General features: G+C 40.2%; 1 protein-coding gene across 2 annotated transcripts; it reads left to right on the top strand.

Moving 5' to 3' along the window:
- Positions 1–288: 288 nt before the first annotated feature.
- Positions 289–18,518, top strand: LOC116330881 (SAP30 binding protein). Of its 2 annotated transcripts, none has more exons than XM_031753335.2 (10): positions 289–441; positions 2,178–2,287; positions 4,157–4,201; positions 9,403–9,442; positions 13,574–13,662; positions 16,183–16,274; positions 16,390–16,502; positions 16,578–16,636; positions 17,314–17,401; positions 17,789–18,518. In XM_031753335.2, exons 1-10 carry the CDS (start codon positions 330–332, stop codon positions 17,965–17,967), a joined length of 927 nt encoding a protein of 308 aa, XP_031609195.2. In that variant the 5' UTR covers positions 289–329; the 3' UTR covers positions 17,968–18,518. The 2 variants fall into 2 exon arrangements, with proteins under 2 accessions (XP_031609195.2, XP_031609194.2); XM_031753334.2 differs by having other exon boundaries at positions 16,578–16,687.
- The last annotated feature ends 2,577 nt before the right edge of the window (positions 18,519–21,095 follow it).

Below are 21,095 nucleotides of genomic sequence, written 5' to 3'. Positions count from 1 at the left end.
AGAATACATTTTAAATGAGACTTTAAAAAGTCTTAGCATCACAACTGGACATATTAGTATAAAATCATTCAGATTTTATAAGTTTTGGTTGGCATAAATGTAGTTTAGTGTTTCGTGTCTGTGAAACAATACCTAGTACAATACCGACAATACCAAGTACATATGTTGGGTGTAAACTGTAACGGATGAATGCCTAAGAGATGTTTACACAAGTATTTTTAAAGCTTCTTCCTGGTACAACAATAGAATGACTACATTTCCCAGTGCCAGACCGGTTCCTTCGGTGTCTTACCGTTTTGATGACGTGAATATTCTGCGACCCACCGTTTATGCGGTACTACACAGAAATGGCGAGCGGTAAAAAGAGTACGCTGCTGTCGTCTTTAGCGGTCTATGGAGATGATTCAGAGCCCGACTCTGACCCTGAACCAGAAGAATCAGGTATATAAAAGTATTTAACTTCCTTTCATACGTTTAATGACTATGAAATACTTTGCTGTAGTTCCGCCAGCCTTACTGCGGAACTTCATGTGGGAGCTAACGTTAGCATGTAGCTAGCTTAGTTAACGTACTTTCTAGATGATCTTCATGTTCATGTTGTTTTGTTCGTAAAAAATAATATGCGCATATTTCACTGGATGGTGTTGTTTTATTGAGAGAAACTTTTGCCAAACGGAAATTAACAAGCGTCTTTAATTAACCGAGGAGGGTGCGTTTTGTGTCAGGATACCAGGTTGTGTTCTTGACTCTGAAATGACCTCGTTCACTGGTGGGATTGCAACAATCTCACCAGTGGTGTATGTTGTGGTCAAAAAACAAAAAAGTCTAGTCTTATTCGTGGAAAACGTTTGCAAGTAACCAGTCTCTTTTTTAGAATCACCGTTCAAAACAACCGGCTCGATAGCGCAATCCCATTCATTTTAATGGACGGAAAGTTTGGAGGTAGTCGAGAGCCCCTCCAAAAATGCTTAAAAAACACTGCATCTGAAATATATTTCTTCAACTCACCATTTTCAATCTGCACCCACAAATCAGACACGTTTTTCCTCAAAGACAACGGCTGTACGCTTTTTTTAACTGGATACATTTAAGGGAGATGAGTCTCATCAAACTGCCTAACAGAGTTTAAATACAGTTTCATGAAGGGCCTTTGAAGAAAAGCAAAGACAACCTTTTTCTTAACTTTCGCACAGTTTCACAGATATGTAGAGCAAAGTCTTATGATGCTCACAGATTTTTAAAACGGATGGAGCAAGCCACAGACGATGTCCGGCAGTAACAACAATCTCATTTCAATTTGTCCTCAAATTGCATAGACTGGTTAATGAAATCTTATGCTTGAGTCTTGATTTCTTTTGCAGAATGTGGGTAGTATATATATTTTTTTTTCTAAATGTAGTATATTTTCCTGTAGTTGTGATCCACTGGCAGTTTTCATGTCGGCCTTATTATGTTTTTTTCCCCTCATATCGTCCTTTCTAAAAGAGCCAAAGCCTGTTTGTTGGCACACAGGGAACAAATGTACTGTTGATTTGTTTCTGGACTGCTGGATTATGACTTGTGACATAAGATCATTGTAATTCTAATTTTACTAACCCACATTGTAATTTGTTACTGGACAGAATAATTATCGGATTAATCTCAAATGAAAGTAGTCATTAGCTACAGATGGATGTGCATAATGTACTCCACTGGAAGCGACTACACCAGCAGTAAAACTGCTTTACATTAATAACCCATTGATAAAATATACATCAGTATTGTCCACTGAGCTCTTCTAATTTTAATGCTTAAAGTAAATTTCTTGAGAGTGAGAGACATATGACATGTGGTTGTTAGTTGGCACAGAAGCTTTCAGAGCAGGGATTCACAAGTAAGTGCCAATTTAGGGAGTCGGTAAAGTTTTCAGAGTATATTACCATTAGTGAGGTCCCAGTGTTGCTGTGCTTTAGTCTAGGCAATGAGGGCTAGAACAGACAATTTAAAACTGAGGACGAACTCTTTCTTTGGCTATTTCCTGTTGTCTCATAGGCTGGCTTACTTTGAGGTTTCAATAGTTAGAATGATATCACTCATTAGTTATGTGTGAAATAAAAGAATGATTTTGCTGCTAGTGATGCCTAATTGATTTCTTTTACTTCTGTGTCTTTGACCCCCCCCCCCCTTGCGATCAATAGGGGGGCGTGTAGGAAGCCTTGTGTATCGCTATGATGAGGATGACCTGAACCAAACCGTGGACCCAGAAGAAAAAGAGTCTGCAGATGAAGACAGCAGAGAAAACAACTCGGTCAGTTTTGAATTCTGTGCTTAGCTTTCTAGATTTTATTTTTACTCATCAATCAGTTCCATTCCACTGATGTCTCTAGCTGACAGGAAAACAGTTCACATGTTGTGTGGTCTCGGAGCATGTGTTATGTTTTGAGACATTGAATCTTCACTGAGTACAGAGGGGTTTGGAAGGCTGATTGCTTGGTTGGATCTGCATCATAATCAGGATCTTCCCACTACAAAATCAGCATCACCAAAGTACTTTTTTTTCTCTTTTCTTTTCTTTAGTTTTAGGTTCACATTATTTGACTTCTTTTAAGCATAAATGCAATTTTTCAACATCCCCAAAAGTTGATTCTGTTTATCTGGATGTAGCGTTTTCAGTGGGAGAAATGTTTCGTCACTTATCCAAGTGTCTTCTTCAGTTTCAGCTGACTGCAGGTTTCCCCAATCTTATAAACAGTACATTTGCATAATGACTGAAACTAGCACCACTGAAGGAGCAATGGGCTGGGAGGTCAGTTCCTTGATCATTAAGATGCAAATTCTCATGACCGTTGATCAAAGACCACTAATCAATGATGAAATCTTCAACATTAAAAGGCTAACGGTTGGTTAAGACAAACCATGGTTCCTCCTTTGTTTGATGTTGAATGCCACATATGTAGTCTTATCAATGCTTGCTTTATGCTTGACCTGGGATTGCATGAAGGCAATCCGTGGGTGGTCATTGATGGCCCGTCTGCCTGCAGAGAATGTTTGTGGTCAGATGGAGCCAGGGTTAAAAAAAACAACTTGCGATACAACTGATCTTTGAGCTATCTTGTCATGTTGTTGGTCTGTCAGCCAGCCTCAGAAAAGAGCGAACTTTCAATGTACAAAGAGCTGAAGATTAATAGTGTTTAAAATCAGTGAAGTGTCCACTGCAGGCGCTGTCTGTACTTGTACCGTTTTTACAATCTTTGATTTTTCCACGCTTCTCCTATTCCCCGGTAATCTCTGCTGTCACACCCCTCCCTATTCACTTGTCAACCAATCAACATTCACATCCAGTGACGTGTATTTGGGATTTTGCAGTGGCAAGTTTGTGATGGATGAAAACCTCCGTCTGTACTCTGTCCAAAAGAAAACCAGAACGCAGACTGGCACATTTTTGGGATAATAAATTATGCTTTTGTTACTTGTTAGCAAGTGACCTCTATTTTGAAATGTTTTTAAAGCTTCGAAATTCACAAGTGGAGGCTATTTATTGAGGTATGATATGTTTGTCGGAACACAAACAATAGTTGTAACCAAGTCATCTAACCAGAAACTTATTCACTTTGACACAAGGGAGGTGGGACTGCAAAATGCTAACTCATTTCTGAGTTATAGACCTTAATCCTACATGGCTCCATTACAGTGCTGTTTGTTTTCTCTGGCATCTTTGTGCAGATTACAGTAGCTCACCAAAGTCACAACTATACAGACAATGCTGTTGGGCTGAGAGCGGATGCAGAGAAGCAATACAGACTCAAGCACAGATGCATGCATTATTATGAGAGCGGGTATTAGTGTGTTACCCTTTTTTCTCTCCATACTATTGCAGTAGCCACCTTTGCACACCAGCAAATGTTTTAATTTGCATCAAACCTTAAATTAAACTGTCAATATTTGAAGTGTTCTTTGGGCAGACGTGTATCACACTACTGTTAAGATGCTAGAAATCACAGTCAGCCTTATAACCTCCCAGAAATCTTTTATTTAAGGCCCACTTGTAGATGAAATAGTTGACTTATAGGTTTTCAGCCCAGAGCTGGCTGTTGGTCCTGCTGCTTGGCTCCCCATTATGGTCTCTTTTTCTTTTTGCCCCTTACAGTGTTAACCTTCTGCATTTTTGTTTTTATAGGAAGTGGACGAATCTGACGAGGGGAGGGACGCAGATGATTTTGAGGTATTTGAACACTGTGGGATTGATTAGATTTAGTGATTAAGCCTGATTAGTTTGTCATTCTGTTTTGTGACTAACCTGAAGCACAGCGATGGCGACCACAACATGCAACGATAGAGCATATTCACTAGATGGTGCTGTGGGTTTATGGATTTGAAGTACACTATGAGTCGCTGATGCATCTTCATGTGTGGCTTAAAGTGAAGAGGCGAACCAGCAGTATTGATTCTGTAAAGCACACTACTTGGACCTTCACACCATACTAACCACACCCTTTGTATGTATTTTCAAACTGTATGAGCCAGACGGTGTGCCAGCTTCCTGCTGCACTGTTTGGCACAGTTCACCAAGGTGAGAGTCACTCAAAAACCTAACAAGCGCAAACAGTAAGTCAGAGGATGTATAGCCTGACTGAGGCTTTGATTTACAACATTTCTGTGATGGCGGCCGGGATTTTATGAGTTTTGCCTGTTGGTTATGCCACATCATGAAGTGATGGCAATGAAAGGACATTGCAGTATGGTAATGATAACTGTGGTTCATGATGTGATTTCTCAGTGCTGCGTGTATCAACATGTAGAGCTTTATTGCCATGGAAGAGAAACAAGTTAATGGAACATATTCTGTGTACTTTTTAGGGAAATGCTTCACTTTCTTCTGTTGGGATGTGGTGCAAAATGAAAATAAAAAATAAACAATTTGCAGCTCTCATTAACCCGTATTTTATTCACTATAGAACATAAGAATCCCATTCACACCATAAATGAAGTGCTTCAGACTGAGACCACCTACTCCTAAGGGTCTCAGTGCAGTCAATTTGTTTTACTAGTGTGATTACCATATTCACATCTGCACAAGTGAACTGAAGTAAGGCAGAAGAAAAACCAGTTTGTATTCTCTCTGAAGGTTTACTCCATTTAAATCGATCGATGTCCGATCATTTAAAGTATATTCAGATAATCTGGAGAATGTCTGTGTACAAGGGACAGTTTTTATTTTACAAAGCAACCCAACTTTTTTGAAAACAGGCCCGTGTGTCTAGTAGTGTTATTGAAACCTGCTGCAAATACCTTTTGTGAACAGTTGCATTAAAGGCAGTGGTTGTCTTGTAATTTTGGCTACGTTGGGAGAGAGAGTTTAAAGCCTCGATGTGTTTTCTTGCTATCGTTACCATTACTAAGATATTGTTATAAAGCAATAGGATACTACTCATAGATTTTGGTTTTGCTAGAAATTGTGCAGCGAAATCTAGCAGCAGTGATGTGGTCTGCATAAGCAGATGTTAGGTCAACAGGCTAATATCTGGGTTTAGATTTAGAAACACAAAACAAGAGTGAATGTTTGTATTAGCTTTTACCCTGTCCTCAAACTTCATTGTTGTTTGCAGTTGGCTTATCTGTGATTGGCAGCTGCTAGGTGTGATACGTGTCTTAATTGTGAGTGTGCAGTGCCTCATTTTACCACAAAGACTAAATACTAAAGATGACTTACTGCCAGGTTATACTCGGTAAGAACTGTGGTTGGATATATCCGAGTTCTCCTTTAATGTTTTTAGATTGTACTGTGATCTAGTCTGAAATCTTAAGAAAACATTGAGTTTACATATTGGGGGATAAGATAACCTTTATTAGTCCCACATGTGGGAAATTGATGGGGAACTGTCTACTGGAATGGAGATAGAGGGGATAATCTGTAATGTGAAGCCTTTGTATTGTTGATAAAGTTGATCATTCTTTTTAGATCTGTGATAGCTGTGCAGCAGAGGTTCCTACTACAGGAGAACGTTCCCTTGAAGAGCATGAATCAGAGTTCCTATTGCTTAATTTCAAAGCACTGTTTCTGTTAGTTGGTGACCAACTGAAATATCGAGAAGATGGGCAAAAATCTGTTATCTTTCCAGTAATGCTATTTTAATAATTGCCTGAAAGTTTTAATTTTCAGCAAAATATCAAACAATCATCTTGTTCATAATTTTTAAGCTTGCCGAAGGATATTTTTAGTTTAGAAAAATTATTGATATTGTAGAAACTAAATGTCATAAGTGACAGAGCTCTGAAACTCCAATATTTAGAGATATTATTGTCTAACATATATGTGAGTAGAGCTCTGAATTTTGTCATTATGCTCACCTTCTAGTACTATCTGGCGAAAAAGTCAGTTTTTATTTGATGTAGTGAACAATTTATTTCATTTACACATTTTTTTTTAACCTCTCAACTATAATTCTCATTCTGTTACCCAAAATCTATGTGATTTTATAAATCCAGGCAATTCGTTCCAGTATTTCATTTTTTCCATCAGCATCTGTTTTACTATCTTTAGGTTAGGTTAGCATGCTAACAAGTAGCACTAAGGTGCTAATTCTTCCTTGGGGGGGCCTGGAGCTTGAACACTAAGGAAGAAGAAAAGCACTTGGCAGAAAGATAGAGCTGGAAAGGATGTGCAGCAGGTTAGGGTGATTAAGGATACAGATTGAAATGTCCTAACAAAAGAATAGAGTGTATTGAGAAGGTGAAATGAGTACTTTGAGGATCTCATGAGTGAAGAAAATGAGTGAGCAGATGGAGTCAAGGAGGTGAGGCCAGATATGAAGGGTGGAAAGGAGGCTGGCCCAGAAAAAGCTCTGAAGTTAATGAACCATACCAGGAGTTGCTGAAGCTAGATTAAGGAGAGACGTGACAATCAGTGAGCAGCATTGTGGCTTTTTTGCACTGCAGATGCAATGTTTCCTTCTAAAAGTGTTGATTGTACAGATCAGAAGGAGCCTCACTGTGTCTTTGTAGATCTAGAGAAAGCAAATGATGGAGTTTGAAGACAGAAACTGTGATGCTGCATGTAAAAGTAGAAGGGAAATGAGGGTGGTGCAGGACATGTATGAGCAAGAAAGATGACAGATGGGCAGGGATCAGGTTTAAGAGAGCTTGGAGAGGTGGAGGTGTGCTCTCAAGAGAAGAGGAATGATTTTGACAGAAGAATAGCAGCAAGAGTAAAGGGGGAAGGTTTGAGATGGTGAGGTGTGTGGTGTGAAGACAGTGACACTGAAAAAAGATGTGAGATGCAAAGGTTTTCATTGGGAGTGAACAGAATGGACAGGAATAGAAATGTGAATATATCAGAGGGAATGCTCAGGTCGAGTGGTTTGGACACAAAGTCAGAGAGGATAGGCTGAGACGTGTAGAGGAGTGAGAATTGCTCAAAGAATGTTGAATAGGGAGCTGCCAGTCATGAAGAACAGAGGACAACCACAGAGATGATTCATGGATGTAGTGAAAGAAGGTTATGTGACACAAAAAGGATGCTGGTAATAGGGTGAGATGGAGGCAGATGATCCACTGTTTCATCTTCTAAAGGGAGCAGCCAAAAAGAGGGAAACAAACTAGTAACATCCATCCATCTATTCGCTTCCGCTTATCCTTTTCAGGGTCGCGGGGGGCGCTGGAGCCTATCCCAGCTGTCATAGGGCGAGAGGCGGGGTACGCCCTGGACAGGTCGCCAGTCTGTCGCAGGGCTAACACACAGGGACAGACAACCATTCGCACTCACTCGCACATTTACACCTAGTGGCAATTTGGATTATCCAATTAACCTATCCCCTCAAACTGCATGTCTTTGGACGGTGGGAGGAAGCCGGAGTACCCGGAGAGAACCCACGCAAACATGGGGAGAACATGCAAACTCCACACAGAAAGACCCCGGCCTGATGGTGGAATTGAACTCAGGACCTTCTTGCTGTGCGGCAACAGTGCTAACCACCGTGCCAAACTAGTAACAATAATAATAATATTAATAATCCTGCTCTTGTAGCAGTGCTAAATCGGTCTGTGATGAGAGGGCAGCCCACATGCTAAAATGCTGCTGCAGAAGCCTGAGTTCAAATCCACTTGGAGACCATTTTCTGTGTCTTCCCCACACAGAACTGTTCCTGGTGACAAACGGACTGAACCTCATGTTCAGTGCAGTGCTCCTTTTAACAGGGAAGCATATCGCTTTGTTTATAGTGTAGTTGATACAATTAAAGCATCCGGTCAATCTTAAATTGTTTTTTCCCAGTTTGCTGAATATATAAAAAACATTGACACTACAGTCTGATATGTTATACAGCTGTCTCACATAAATCCCATCAAGGAAGAAGAAATTGTAGAATTAGAAGTAAACCCCTTATGGTGTATTCAACACCATATTCTGTTATGTTAATTTTGCATTGGCCTTTATTACACTGTTTCCGGTAATTAAAACTTAAATGAGTAGATACATGATCAGTGTCCCTGCAGTGAATAATATGTTGGTATGTGTGTGGTTACAAGTCCGTGTTTACTCATGCTAGACAGATGGCTTGACGATGTGCACAGTTGGCTGAAATTAGAAGGGCCCGTTGTTGATCTGAAGGGGTGATAATATTTTTGGTGTGGCCTTGTGACACGGCTGAATTTATATTCTCTGTACAAAAGTCCTCGAAAGCTGCTTACTGTGGCCTTACTGTGAGGGTGAGCTAAAAGGGGAAGCCGTGCCAACTGGAGGATCAGTGAAGTGATGAGTGTTTGTTTTTTTTGTTTTTTGTTTTTTAAATTAATTAATTAATTCATTTATTTTTAAGCTCGGTCTCAAATAGTCTAATTTTTTTCGCTGGGGTTCTTTACTGTATTTCCATGTCTTTCTGCCATCCTCCCTCCTCCACCACCACCTTGTGATTTGGCCCACTTCAGGAGAGTTCTTTGAAGTGCCCGTGCAGTTGCTAGGTGACAGCTTGATTCCTGTGAATAACAGCGCTGTTCTTTTGTGCTGAACCTGTGTTATGCCCACAATGCTGGCACAATAGGCGGCATATTTTAAGGGCTGTACAAGACTCCTCCTCCTGCTGAGCCAAGGCGTTCTCTGGAATCTTCTAAGATTTACTGTTCAGGCTTCTGTTGCTGCTATGAAACTGCTCTGTAGTGTGTGAAGTCTTCTCTCTAGGTTCTGTGATTTTTAGGTTTCAGGTATACAGAGAACGAGCTTTTGTCTTTTTCACCTGTACACCTTTGATTGATTAGATCGGTCATCTCACTAACTAAACCCTGGCAGGAATCATGATCTCATAATATCTATGACTGATGCTGCGTTTATTTCCCACCATCAAGCACTAATGATAAAAAAGAGGCCTAAATGTCCCCTGTGTTTTCATTTTTCTGCCCTCCCACTCTCGCCCCTCTTCTTGTGATTTCTAGATCTCAGAAGCAGAAAAAAAGGACCCCAAGGAACTAGTTGGTGAGTATACACGAACTCGCACACGCTCACGCAGAATATAGAGCAGCAATTAAAGGATTAAAGTAATCCTTATGCTCAATCTTTAACTTTGAACAATAAACTGACCCTACACAGAAGTATTAGCCCAAGCCTTTGATATATTTCCCCTCTGTTCTTGTCCACAAGCTCTTAAAATGGACTTGATTAGAAGTTTTTTTTTAAAGACCTCATCTAATATATATATATATATACATATATTATGTGTCGTGTTTGATTAAGTCATATTGCTGTAAGCGCTCTGAGACTTTGCAGCGACATCAGCGGCCACCACTTTTGAACTCGTAACTATGTTACTGACTGTGAATGAATGTAAAGATGCAGACAAGACCAGGAGGCATTCATTGCAGTGAAATGTGGATGGCTATAAATGTGCTTCAGTACATTAGCCAAACTTGGTAGTGAAATACAGTTTAACATAAACTGTGTATATAGAAAGACTTGGCTAACATGAAGTGACTGAGTGATTATAAAGATTGTTTTCCAACAACAGCCTTGTTGCTTTGCTGGTTAGCCACATGGAGCTGAGATGGTTAGTGCCTGGTTAAAGTTGTAATCTTTAATAGTTTAGTTTTATCCTTAATAATGCCCACCTGAAATTAATTTAAAAAAATGTGATATGTAGATGGCTGCTACGATCATCCAGGAGGTACAAAATTGCATTCGATTTACATTAGAGCTTGATATCTTTGCAGAAAACCTGTGATTCTTTAGCTGAATGTAATCCCTGGGAAATCCACAGTTTGCCTTTTTAGTCAAGTTTAAAAAAATTATATTAAGAAAAAAACAATTGTTGTAGAAAATTACACCTTTTGGAAAAAATACAGTATATATTCTGACTTATCCTTTGTAGACACTAATGGCACTCAAAGCTGAGTGTCTCAGACATGACTGTCATTATTTGCTTAAAAGGATAATAATACACTTGTTGAATTTCTTTCAAAAATATGTGAAAGAATCAGATTTTTTTTTTTTTTATCATGCCAGCTGGGTGTTGATACAGTAGGCATATGAATCACTACCTTGACCTAGTTGACTTGTTCAAGCCTCTTTGTCCACTGAGTGACAAATGAAGGACTAACAAGGACCTGGCAGTGGTTAGTGAGTAATGACTGATCTGTACAGGTGTGTAAGGAAACATCAAATCAGGCAGGATATGAGTGATACAGGGAGTGGCGTTTTATACACCAAACCTTAGACTGTAAACCTCTGGCACTGACAGTCTCCCTCTGCTGTTGGTTAATGCAGCCCCCAGCTGGATGTGGATGATGGCACAGATTAGGTAGTGCGACGCCCATTCGACATGTGGTAATGCGTTGCCATGAGGGTAGACAACTCATAATAACAATTTAAATTATGTGATTTCTCATGGATTAAATGTTTTATTTTGAAAGAATGTCTCGCAGAAAACGAGTGTGAGAAGAGTTGTGTAACATATTTGTTTATAAGATGGATGAAAATAATTTTAAAGGGTTTCAGTACATCTCACTGTGTAATATCTGCCATCACTCTCCATGAGAGAAATAGCCTCTGCTCACAAATAATTTCCCGCTACCGTCACCTCTTCCAAACTTCTAGCCTGGCTCAGGCATAAAAATAAGTCCCAGAGGAAAAGGAGATGCACTAGAGCGATTTTAAAGCTTTCAAAGCAGTTGCTATTGCCATGAGTGTACTGTAGTGTCAGAGTGTGACTCATAGCCCGAGCCCGGACCCTTGGCATTCCTGCAGTGGAGCTCGGCTCCTCCGTCTTGTCTGTCAGTAAATGTCACAGAGCATCTGGCCAAAAGCCTTCTGTCAGCAAGCTGAAGACGGCTCTTTGTGTGTTTACTGAAGGGACGGACATTGTCTGCCTTTCCCAGAAAAAAACCCCAGGGCACAGACTTTGACTTTCTGTCTGTTTTTAGGAAGACAGATGGTGATTTAGAAACTGAATATAATCTTTTCTCTGTCTGTTTATTACTCTCAGATTCTTCCTGTTGTTTGAGAATATTCCTCCCCATGCTGAGCTGAAAAATTAGCAGGGATTTATTTATTTTTGTATTTTTACACAGGCTGTGATTTATTCACACTTGCCATCTGACGCACTTTACTTTAGTGTTTAGAGTTTGTACAAGGGCACAAAATTATCAAGTAAATCTGGGGTTGTTTTAAAGTGGATTAGCAGGCTTCCACACTGTTAAACCCGTGTTGCAGCAGCACTGTGAGATAGTGTTTGCAAGTCTTTGTGTAGAGAGAGTTTAATGAAATACCAAGCTACCACCTAATGCCTCTGAGTCATCGGACTTGCCTTGTCAGGTTTTTATTGTTTGGGGCTACAGAAGTTTTCTGTCTCTAATAACTGAGGTTTAGTGCCACAGACTATTTACACAGGACCAGTTCATGTTCACGTAACTGAATATCTCTGTATATCTCTATATATCTCTAAACTAGTTTACATCTTAGGCATGCGTATGAACCTATGCACATGCATGCAGCTTTATTTTTGTGTCTAGCCCACAGAGGGAACGCCCTGCCCCTCCTTTACCCCAGCGGGGGAGGTTAACTATAACCATATCAGCTATCAAACAAAGGGAAAGGGAGGTGCTCCGCCTCTTAGTCGTCTGACATGCGGGCAAGTGCACCAAAACAGTATGAACATGTGCAGCTCTGTGGACCCATATGATCATGATCAGCAGGCCAATGGAAATGGAAAATGATTAGCATCGTGTCTGCACACCAGCAGATTTCAGCTCTGGCACACTACCCACGTGCAGACGTTGCTTAACTGTGTTGCAGTAATGTTTCTGCTCACAAACAGAGCAGATAGGATGATGTGAAATGATCAGAAAACAGAGTGTAGTGATCATTTTTTGTGTGCAGATCATTTAGAGCTTATATTTAACTAAAAATAACACAAACATGTTTCAGATGATAAAAATGCAGACACTTTATCTTTTGAAAAATATTTGAATTTGATGGGAGTTAGTATGTTTAGCAATGTTTTGCATTACCTCTTATTGTTAGGGGAACGGAGGAGATCATCTTTTTAAAAAAAAAAAAATCACAGATCAGCCCTTACACACTAATGCATTCTTTTGAGCTAGGCACTTAGACCAAGCCGAGTGGTGCTCTCCTCGTTAGCCAAGATGATGCAGCCTCCATTATTTCCAAACACAGGTTTTCCACTTTGCTTCAGTCTATTTTAAATGATGGCTTGCTAAGAGAATTGTCTATTTTTAAACCTGTAACACCTGAAGGGGAGCTCAGGTTTGGTTTTTGGTCTAGTCTCAGGAATTTGAATATGTACTCTGATAAATGACTTTGGTTCTAACGGGATTTTTTTTCTTCTTATGTTCCCTGATTGAAAGCTAGGTTTTCTTTTGAATTGAATAAAAACACTAAATATAAAAATGAAAGTAATTGGGTTCTGTGTATGTGATGATGGGATTTTCCTCTGCTCTGTAGGCTAAAGTGTTCAACAAGACACAGTGAGCACTTTTTTTTTTTTTTTTTTTGGGTCTTTTCATGTCCAGTCAGGTTTTTACTTGTCAGTGTTCTTCATAGAACTTCAGCAGACACGAGTTCCTCCATCTGCACATGCACACACTTGCAGCATCTCTTCACCAAAATACTGACAGCTCCAAATGACTGTGTCTGTGTGATTAAGAATTAGAGTGACACAGAAGAATGCCTGGCCTGCAGTCAGAGAGCAGAGGGAGACAAGTCGAGCAAGGAGAACAAAACAAAGGACAGGTCCAAAGGGAAGGAAAGGAGTCTGCCTTCTCTATACAAGCCCCAACAGCAGCCACTCCCTGCCTGGGACATGCTCTCTTCATACCACACTGCCCTGTAAAACTTACTGGCACACACTTAGGAGTAAGATGAACACAAGGGTGCTCAGAAATTCTCCAGTAATACTTTGACGCGCATTAATCGAGTTTCCTCTCCAATTCATGTCCGTATTCCACCACCTTCTCTCCAATTTCTCATTTGGTAGATGTACACTACATTTTAGCTGTGTAACATAGCTAATCCTACGTGTAAAGACACGCAGGGAAAAGCCACAGAGGTGAAAGCACAGTAAGGCTTATGTTTATTTTTCTGTCTTCCTTCCAGCTCTGTTTTCAGAAAAGGTGAGAAACATGTCACCTGACGAGATCAAGATCCCCCCCGAACCCCCTGGACGCTGCTCCAGCCATCTACAGGTACCCAGCACCACTGTTAAACGTTCACTTAACCACATACATTTCACTTGCAGCACACACTTTAATGCTGTTGTATCATGCAAGCAGCTTGAGTAACACCATCCAGGCCACAGTTATGTCTGGTAATCAGATTGAGGGGAGAGGGTGTGTGGTTAAAGCAGGGGTTGTGGGTTTTATAAGGGCTTGATGGAATAATCTGGGGTTTTTGTAGACTTGTTTATGTGCTGGATAACTACTTTCCAGGTAGTAAATTCATCCTCCTAAAAGAACTTGTCATTAGCTTGAAAAGGAAGAAATTGGTTCCATAGGGAGAGAAAACAGTCTGCGCTCACTGCCTTGGCATAAGATCAGATTTAAAAACCTAGACTTCAAGTTTGAAACTCTAAAGGTTCGAAGCTGCCTTATCCATACACGAAACATATGGGATGTTTATGCACTGAAAATAACCTCCTGTTGACGCCAAGCGAATAATTTAGTTTTCACTTGTTCCCTCTCGGGTTAGAAATACATTCTGGTGGCGACATAAATTCTGAGGCGCACCCCTGTAATTAAACCAGCACACAGTGTCATCCTCAGTCAGCTCAGCGTCACCACCGCTGATTTCTTTTCGCTGCTGTGCATTTTCAGTGTTTCCAGCTTCAGTCAGTTAGGTTTGTCTTCTGAGGAGCAAAGGCAGGTCAGGACACACAGCTGACTTAGTAAGTGAACAGCTCAGCAGTATCCCCTCTGGGCTGACACTCCCCCACCTATCAGACGAACAACTAATGATTCACCTTCACCAGAACGGCCTGGATATCCCTGCCCTCTGGGCTTAGAGGAGCTGCACAGCACATGTACTCTCACAGTATGGTTTAATTGGATTTCGCAAATATTCTGTTTTTCCTGTCAATTCACCTGCGCTGGAATGTAGCCACAATGTGAACTGTTTCCAAATGCCTTTTGCAATCATACCGTGACCTTGGGATTAGAGCAGATTAGAGCGATCCACTGGCTGCCAACTCCCTGAGCTCAGTCTGAAACTCGGATATCTCTGGAGAAGATTCCTGTTTTAGGAAAAGTGGACCACAATATCTGTGGTTTTTTGTTTTTTTAAATAAATATGTCCGCATTTGGAAAATTTTGCTGCTGGAAATTCAAGTAAAACCTTGAAAGCAGGAAGTGTCCAGACTGGTCCAAATCAGAGCAGCAGAAGCACTGTCATGTGTTAGCCAAGCATTAAAAAAATACACTTGCAACTGCTCCAATAGTTTTATATGCCACAAGTAGGCTTGTTTGGGGTTTTACATCATTGTAAAGTATATATTTGAAGATTGTACCTGTTATAGACAGAGTGTCAAATTGGAAGACTTGTGAAGATTATTTTACAAGTTGGAATGTGACAACATGGGTGCAGACAGTCTGTCACTCAGCTTCCTCTTGTGCATTTCTGGCTACTTCTTCAACTCAAAGAGAAATAACGTCACTGCCAGTGAGTTCTTAAATGCTGACAAAGTTGTCAGCTATACTTGTATAGGTTATCTCATAGGATCTACATGCATCAGTGCAGAAGTATAAATGAAGCTCGGGCTTTTAATGTCATTTGTCCAACCAAAGTGTTACAACACCTAAGTGTTGCTCTCATAACAAATGCTTAACTTGCAACTAATTATAATTTAAGTGGGGCATACAGTTACTTTAAGGGTGCAGAGTGTCCATAGTGACAATGCTGTGAGCATGTTTGTTTTTGCATTTTTCTTGGGAGTCTATAGGGATGGACTCGTCTTGGAACAAACTGCATATTTTGGTGCGTATCTATTCGCGACATTCTCGCTGCTTACCTTCAGCCATTGCCTTGTTTATTTCACTGTTTATTAACATCCTATTTGTGGTTTTACATGTGGCAGAGGGATGCTTATTGAACCTTGAAAGTAAATTGAATTCATTATAGTCCAGATATGTTTAATATTAGTGTGCTTGTTAATCTCAAGACTCCACACGAGATATTTTAATTAAGTCGGGGGTTTATTATGCACATCTAAAGAGTTTACTTGAGGAAGGTCAGAAAGTACATCTTCAAAAATAATTTTTTTGTTGTTGTTTACATCAAATTATCCAGCCAGTAGGGATGGCTGTTTAGAAAACACTAATATTAGAAGCACAGGAATTAGTTTTGTTGTTGTTAACACAGTAACAGTGGACCTAGACATGTAGTGATGATAAAGATACCTCTACGGATGAACAAGAGCACTATCCTCTTATTTCTCATTGCTTTCTTCCACCTTTTCTATATTAAGACCTCATGCATCACTGTGGATCTGGGTACATGTGCCAGCTCTATGTGGTTTAGTTGAACGTGGATGTGAAATATTTCTCAGCAAATTCAGGAAACTCATCTACAGTAACTCCATTCCTGGTATAAACATGTTGTTTATTACCTAAGTGACACTGCATTGTGACACAAGTAAAGTGAATTGTAACAGCGGTGACTGTGCATGTGCGTGTGTGTTCTCTTCCTTCACCAGTTTGTTTGTTTTGTAACAGGAGAAGATTCATAAGCTGTATGAGAGGAAGCTCCATGGAGATTTTGACACAAACGCGCACATCCAGCAAAAGAAGGAATTTAGAAACCCAAGGTATGCAGCTCAGCTAGGGACTGCACCCACACTGTCAAACGCACATATGGGCTGTCAGCTACACGTGACAGCAGATGTACTGTTTGACTCTTATGAAGCTCCTCTTTGCTTTCAGTATTTACGAGAAGCTCATTCAGTTCTGCGCTATAGATGAACTGGGAACCAACTACCCAAAAGATATGTTCGATCCTCATGCCTGGTCGGAAGACTCTTACTATGAAGCTCTCGGTAGGTCTTTTTATTTTTGCTTACTTGTCCTCTGTGATTTCAAATCAGCACTCATAATTGCTTTTAATCCTCCAGCCAAAGCTCAGAAGGTGGAGATGGACAAACTGGAGAAAGCCAAGAAGGAACGGACCAAGGTGAGCCTAACAACAAAGAAGAGTGGATTACTCTGTCAATCTGCGTCAGGGGCAAGTCTCCACCAGCTGTACTTTATTTCTACTTTACCTCCGTCTGACACACAGAAATCAATGTTGCCAAGTTGAGCTCTCGTAACAGCAGCTCAGGCCTAGCCCAGGGCAGATATACTTGTTGGCTTCACCCATTCTGTGTTGCTACATAAAAACCACCGTCTGCTCCCCCCGCCCCCCCCCCAGTATGTCTTTCTTTGCTATGGATTCTTTTGACTTTATGCTGGGCATCATTTCAGACAGCTAAATGCTGGGAGAGATGGGAGATGGGAGTTTCCAAGGACGATGTTGTTTAAAAACATAGTGATACCTGCTGCCATCAGCAGTATCATTCCTGCTGTTGCACTGAGCTGGACTTGAATGAACATGTAGAGTACATCAGCTATTCTGCCTGATGTGAAATGAACCCACTGTTATGTAGCTACAGTATTAAAGCTAAGAGACATCAGAGCTGTCCACAGTATTTGTAGTTGTGCAAAATGCTTCACTTGCATGTTATTGAATCCTCTGCTGTAGATTCTTAAGTAGAGCTTTTCAGTGACTGCAGTCAAGTTCAAACAATAATAAATCAAACAATTTAAACCAGTGTTTTAATATGTTTGTGTTGTTTTTTTTCTTTTTTCCAGATTGAGTTTGTCACGGGGACTAAGAAGGGCACCAACCCCTCCAGCACAGCACCCTCCACCACCAGCAACACCACAACTACATCCACAGGTAAAACACTGCAACATCTGCTAGCTTCAGCTTGCTACAGTAGCAGTGTGATCAGGTTAGACCTCAGGTGTACAAGAACAAGTGAGATTATTGGGTTAGTGAAGTACAGTCCAAAAATCTTAAGCCATTTATTTGTTTCTATTTTGCTTCCAAGAAGCCGGCTCTTCTTTTTCTTTGCTGCTTTTTCAGGCTTTTTTTGTTTGTTAAGCCATTGTTACAGATAACCGACACGGTATAAACAATTTTAAAATTAATATAATTTTTAAGCGCTTTGATGCTAGCAGGCGGTTACAAAAATGAGATGAGAGATGCATCCTGCCAATTGGTTAATCCAGAAAACACAGACCTGCTCTTACTGACTCCTCCCCTGTGTTTACTATGTCACAGATGCCCAGAAGAGGAAAAGTAAGTGGGACTCTGCACTCCCCGTGACCCTGGCCCAGCCCACCCTCATCACAACCACAGCCACGCTGCCCGCCGTCGTCTCTGTAACAACCACAGCAAGCGGCACCAAGACCACCGTCATCTCCGCGGTGGGTACCATCTTAAAGAAAGCAAAGCAGTGAGGATGATGAACGGGCTGCAGCGTGACCGATGGCCTATAATGTGCTGCACCTGTTATATATGTGAAAAGTGATGGACACATTTTCAGAACCAGCCCACAAATTCTTTCTGCTCCTCGTGGACTCACAAAGACTAAAAACTGCCTTCTATCTCTGGGATTGTATCTGCATTATGGCATCACAAAGCCAAACTGAGCACGGGGACAATACTCCTCTGTAAATCTGATGCATGCAGATCTTTCTAAACAAGCGACTATGTCATTGTGCTTTTTTTTCTTCTTTATTTGATGGCAACATTTGTTTATTTAAGACAGAAAATTGTTGAAACTGTAAAAGGGTCCCTCACAGAACGGATGTAGTTGAAATGTCTGAAGTTTATTTTTCTATCCATAGTTGTGGTACAGTATTTTCATGCCTGCTGTAGCACTCGATTGTAATCGTTCTTCTGTGGCACAGTGAATGACTCTGAGCAGAGATGTTTGTTTTTGTTTTTTTACACTTGTACATATGTATTGATAAGAAGGTGAATAAATGGATGCGATGTTGCCTTTTCACTTGGTTTCTGGTCATTTGCACAAACTGTGATCACTCAGTCCTCTTCTGTCGTTTCACATATGGCTGCTTCTAATAGAGCGTTGCATCTTTGTGCTTTGAAAGGAGGCTCTGTTGTTATTCAGGAACAAGCTCTTATTGACTGCACGCATTGGCCTGAAACTGGACTGAAGAATCTCTGCAGACACCCGCCAACACATTAAAACAGTTTCTATCTTTTCTTTCAGGGCAAAGCATCTGCGTTCCAGGTGAGGTTATGCTCACTCTAACCTCACACTCCTCATCTGACTTCTCTGGAAAGGGGAGTGTCAAGACATTTATGTGATTACGAGGTACTGTAGTGGGTTAAAGCTGGCAAGAATCAGCAGGCTCTGAGCTGCCTTGAATTTTAAAGCAGCAGCACATCCCATAGAGTTATTTTTAAAAGCTGCACATAGTTTTTCATAACCTTTCATACTTGGAAGGTGGGTGCAGTCCTTTAACTTGCCTAACTAAATATCTGAAATATGCAAAAGTAAATGTCTTCCTTGTTTTCCGGTTGTTTATCAGAACCTCACCCTGCGTTCCCAGTCGTGTTGTTGTCGTATAATCATCCACGGTGGCCTGCAATTAGACTGTGATTTAAATATACTGTGCACAGCTTTCAGATTAACTTTATATTTTGTCCTCAATCACAAGCTGACTTCCTAAATTGGCTCTCAGTCATTAAACCTTTGGTTTTAGAGGCTGGAGAAGACTCTGAGTTCTGAATTTGAGCTGTCGGTGCGACTCCTGAGGGGGGTTTAAAGTGCAGATTATGGCTTAGCACTGACTCATTTATGAAATTCATTTGAATCATACCCACATTTGGCCACAAGCCTTTATAGAAGTCATGCATTTGGTAGAGTTGCGTGTTCGTCTTCTTGTTGCATCTAAACATGTTTTTGCAGAGCCTGGAATGCAAATGAATGGCTGACAAACAAGACTGCTGGTGGCTCCACTGTGATTTCTCCGAGCTTCAGTGATTGAGGATAGAGGAAATGCAATTACAGCCAGACTAGAGCTGATTGGATAGTTGTTTTATCACGTTTAGCTGATGTTATCTGACTGAAACAGTGTTGAAAGCTTTCAACTTGAGTTTTCTTTACAAATATTACCTTTTTTGTGCCTAATAAGCTTTTTAAGCCTTTTATCCACCTGTTGGACAGTATTGCGCATTTTATCTACAGTATTTCTTGGTTTCTGGATTGTTCTTAATTTTATTGATGTACTGTTACTGTTTCTGGGTTATTTTGTTTCCTCAGTGTTTTGTCTTTTTACATTTACATTTTTATCAATATTTGTTTTTGCTTTTTTTCTTATTACATATTATTACTGACTTCTACTGTGGAGCATTTTTAACTGCAATAACCTCCATGAAAGGCGCTGTTATGAAGGCCCTCTGCTTTGGCGGGGCCTGCCTGTTTGTCCCTTAGTCATGCCTTGCAGGTTCCTGGGAGCACCTGGCAAGTCTTCCCGGAGCATTTAACAGCTGGAAGTTGCTTGGATCTCTCCATTGACTCAGCGTCATACTATTTGCTTGATGGGCTTTACTTACTTTAGCTTTTACAGTATACACCACCATACTCTTCATACATTTAATATTCAAACACTCATCCAACTGCGAAAACACTGATAACACTGGTAGAATTTGGACAGAGAAAAGTTAAAGGCCCCTCTTTCCTGAAAACTGTCCCATTAATTCAGCCATCTAGAAGTTAAAATATACATATGAAAATGAGCATGTATGTAGCAGTATATTTGCAAGGTGTTTTTATAAACCTTCATACACAAAACATTAGTAAGGTTGATTATTCATTTTTATTGTTTTTTCTTTTTAAACCTTGACTTTTCCCCTTGGGTTATAATTCAAAAGCAACAAGAGAGGGCTTACACGTTGGAGGTGAGCCCGCCAGACACACCCAATGTACAGCTTGTACTGAGCAGGTTACAACTTTACCCCATTTATCCACTGTCGTCACGATTTGACTCAAAAATGTGTACACAAAAAACCTTATGTTAATAACATTTTAAAACTTGCGTTAATGTAGCTAAACCTGATTTTTTTTAAAAAAAAAAATCCTAGTCACTATTTAACAAAACTAAATTGTTTCTCCTAACCCTAATTAACAGCTACAAAGGACAATAAGGTCAAAATGTCAAGATTGAAGTTTTAATATTATTTTGAGAAAAAAAGTCCAAATGTGAACATTACAGTTTATTTTCATAATGTGGTCCTAATACTCCGTCGTAAATACTAGCTAAACCTAATTAAAACAAATGTTACTTTTTCTGTTAGCATTTTACCTGTAAAATGACAGAGTAACTGTGTTTTTATTGAGGTAATTATTCACATAGTCTGCACTACATGTCAACCTCAAACACTTAACATAGCTTTCTTTTACCATGTAAAGGATAGTTATTTGTGCTTGTATAGAGATATTTGACATAAGGAAGCTTTTCTCGCTACACTGCGTTCAACGCTCGTAATCGCGTTACAGCACAGCTTTACCAAAGTAATTAATTGTTAGCGTCGTGGTCTTGTAACATATACAGGGTTG

Source organism: Oreochromis aureus, linkage group 8 (genome assembly GCF_013358895.1).
Source record: "Oreochromis aureus strain Israel breed Guangdong linkage group 8, ZZ_aureus, whole genome shotgun sequence".
Classification (NCBI taxonomy): Eukaryota; Metazoa; Chordata; class Actinopteri; order Cichliformes; family Cichlidae; genus Oreochromis; species Oreochromis aureus.
This window is presented reverse-complemented; position numbering and strand designations above follow the sequence as displayed.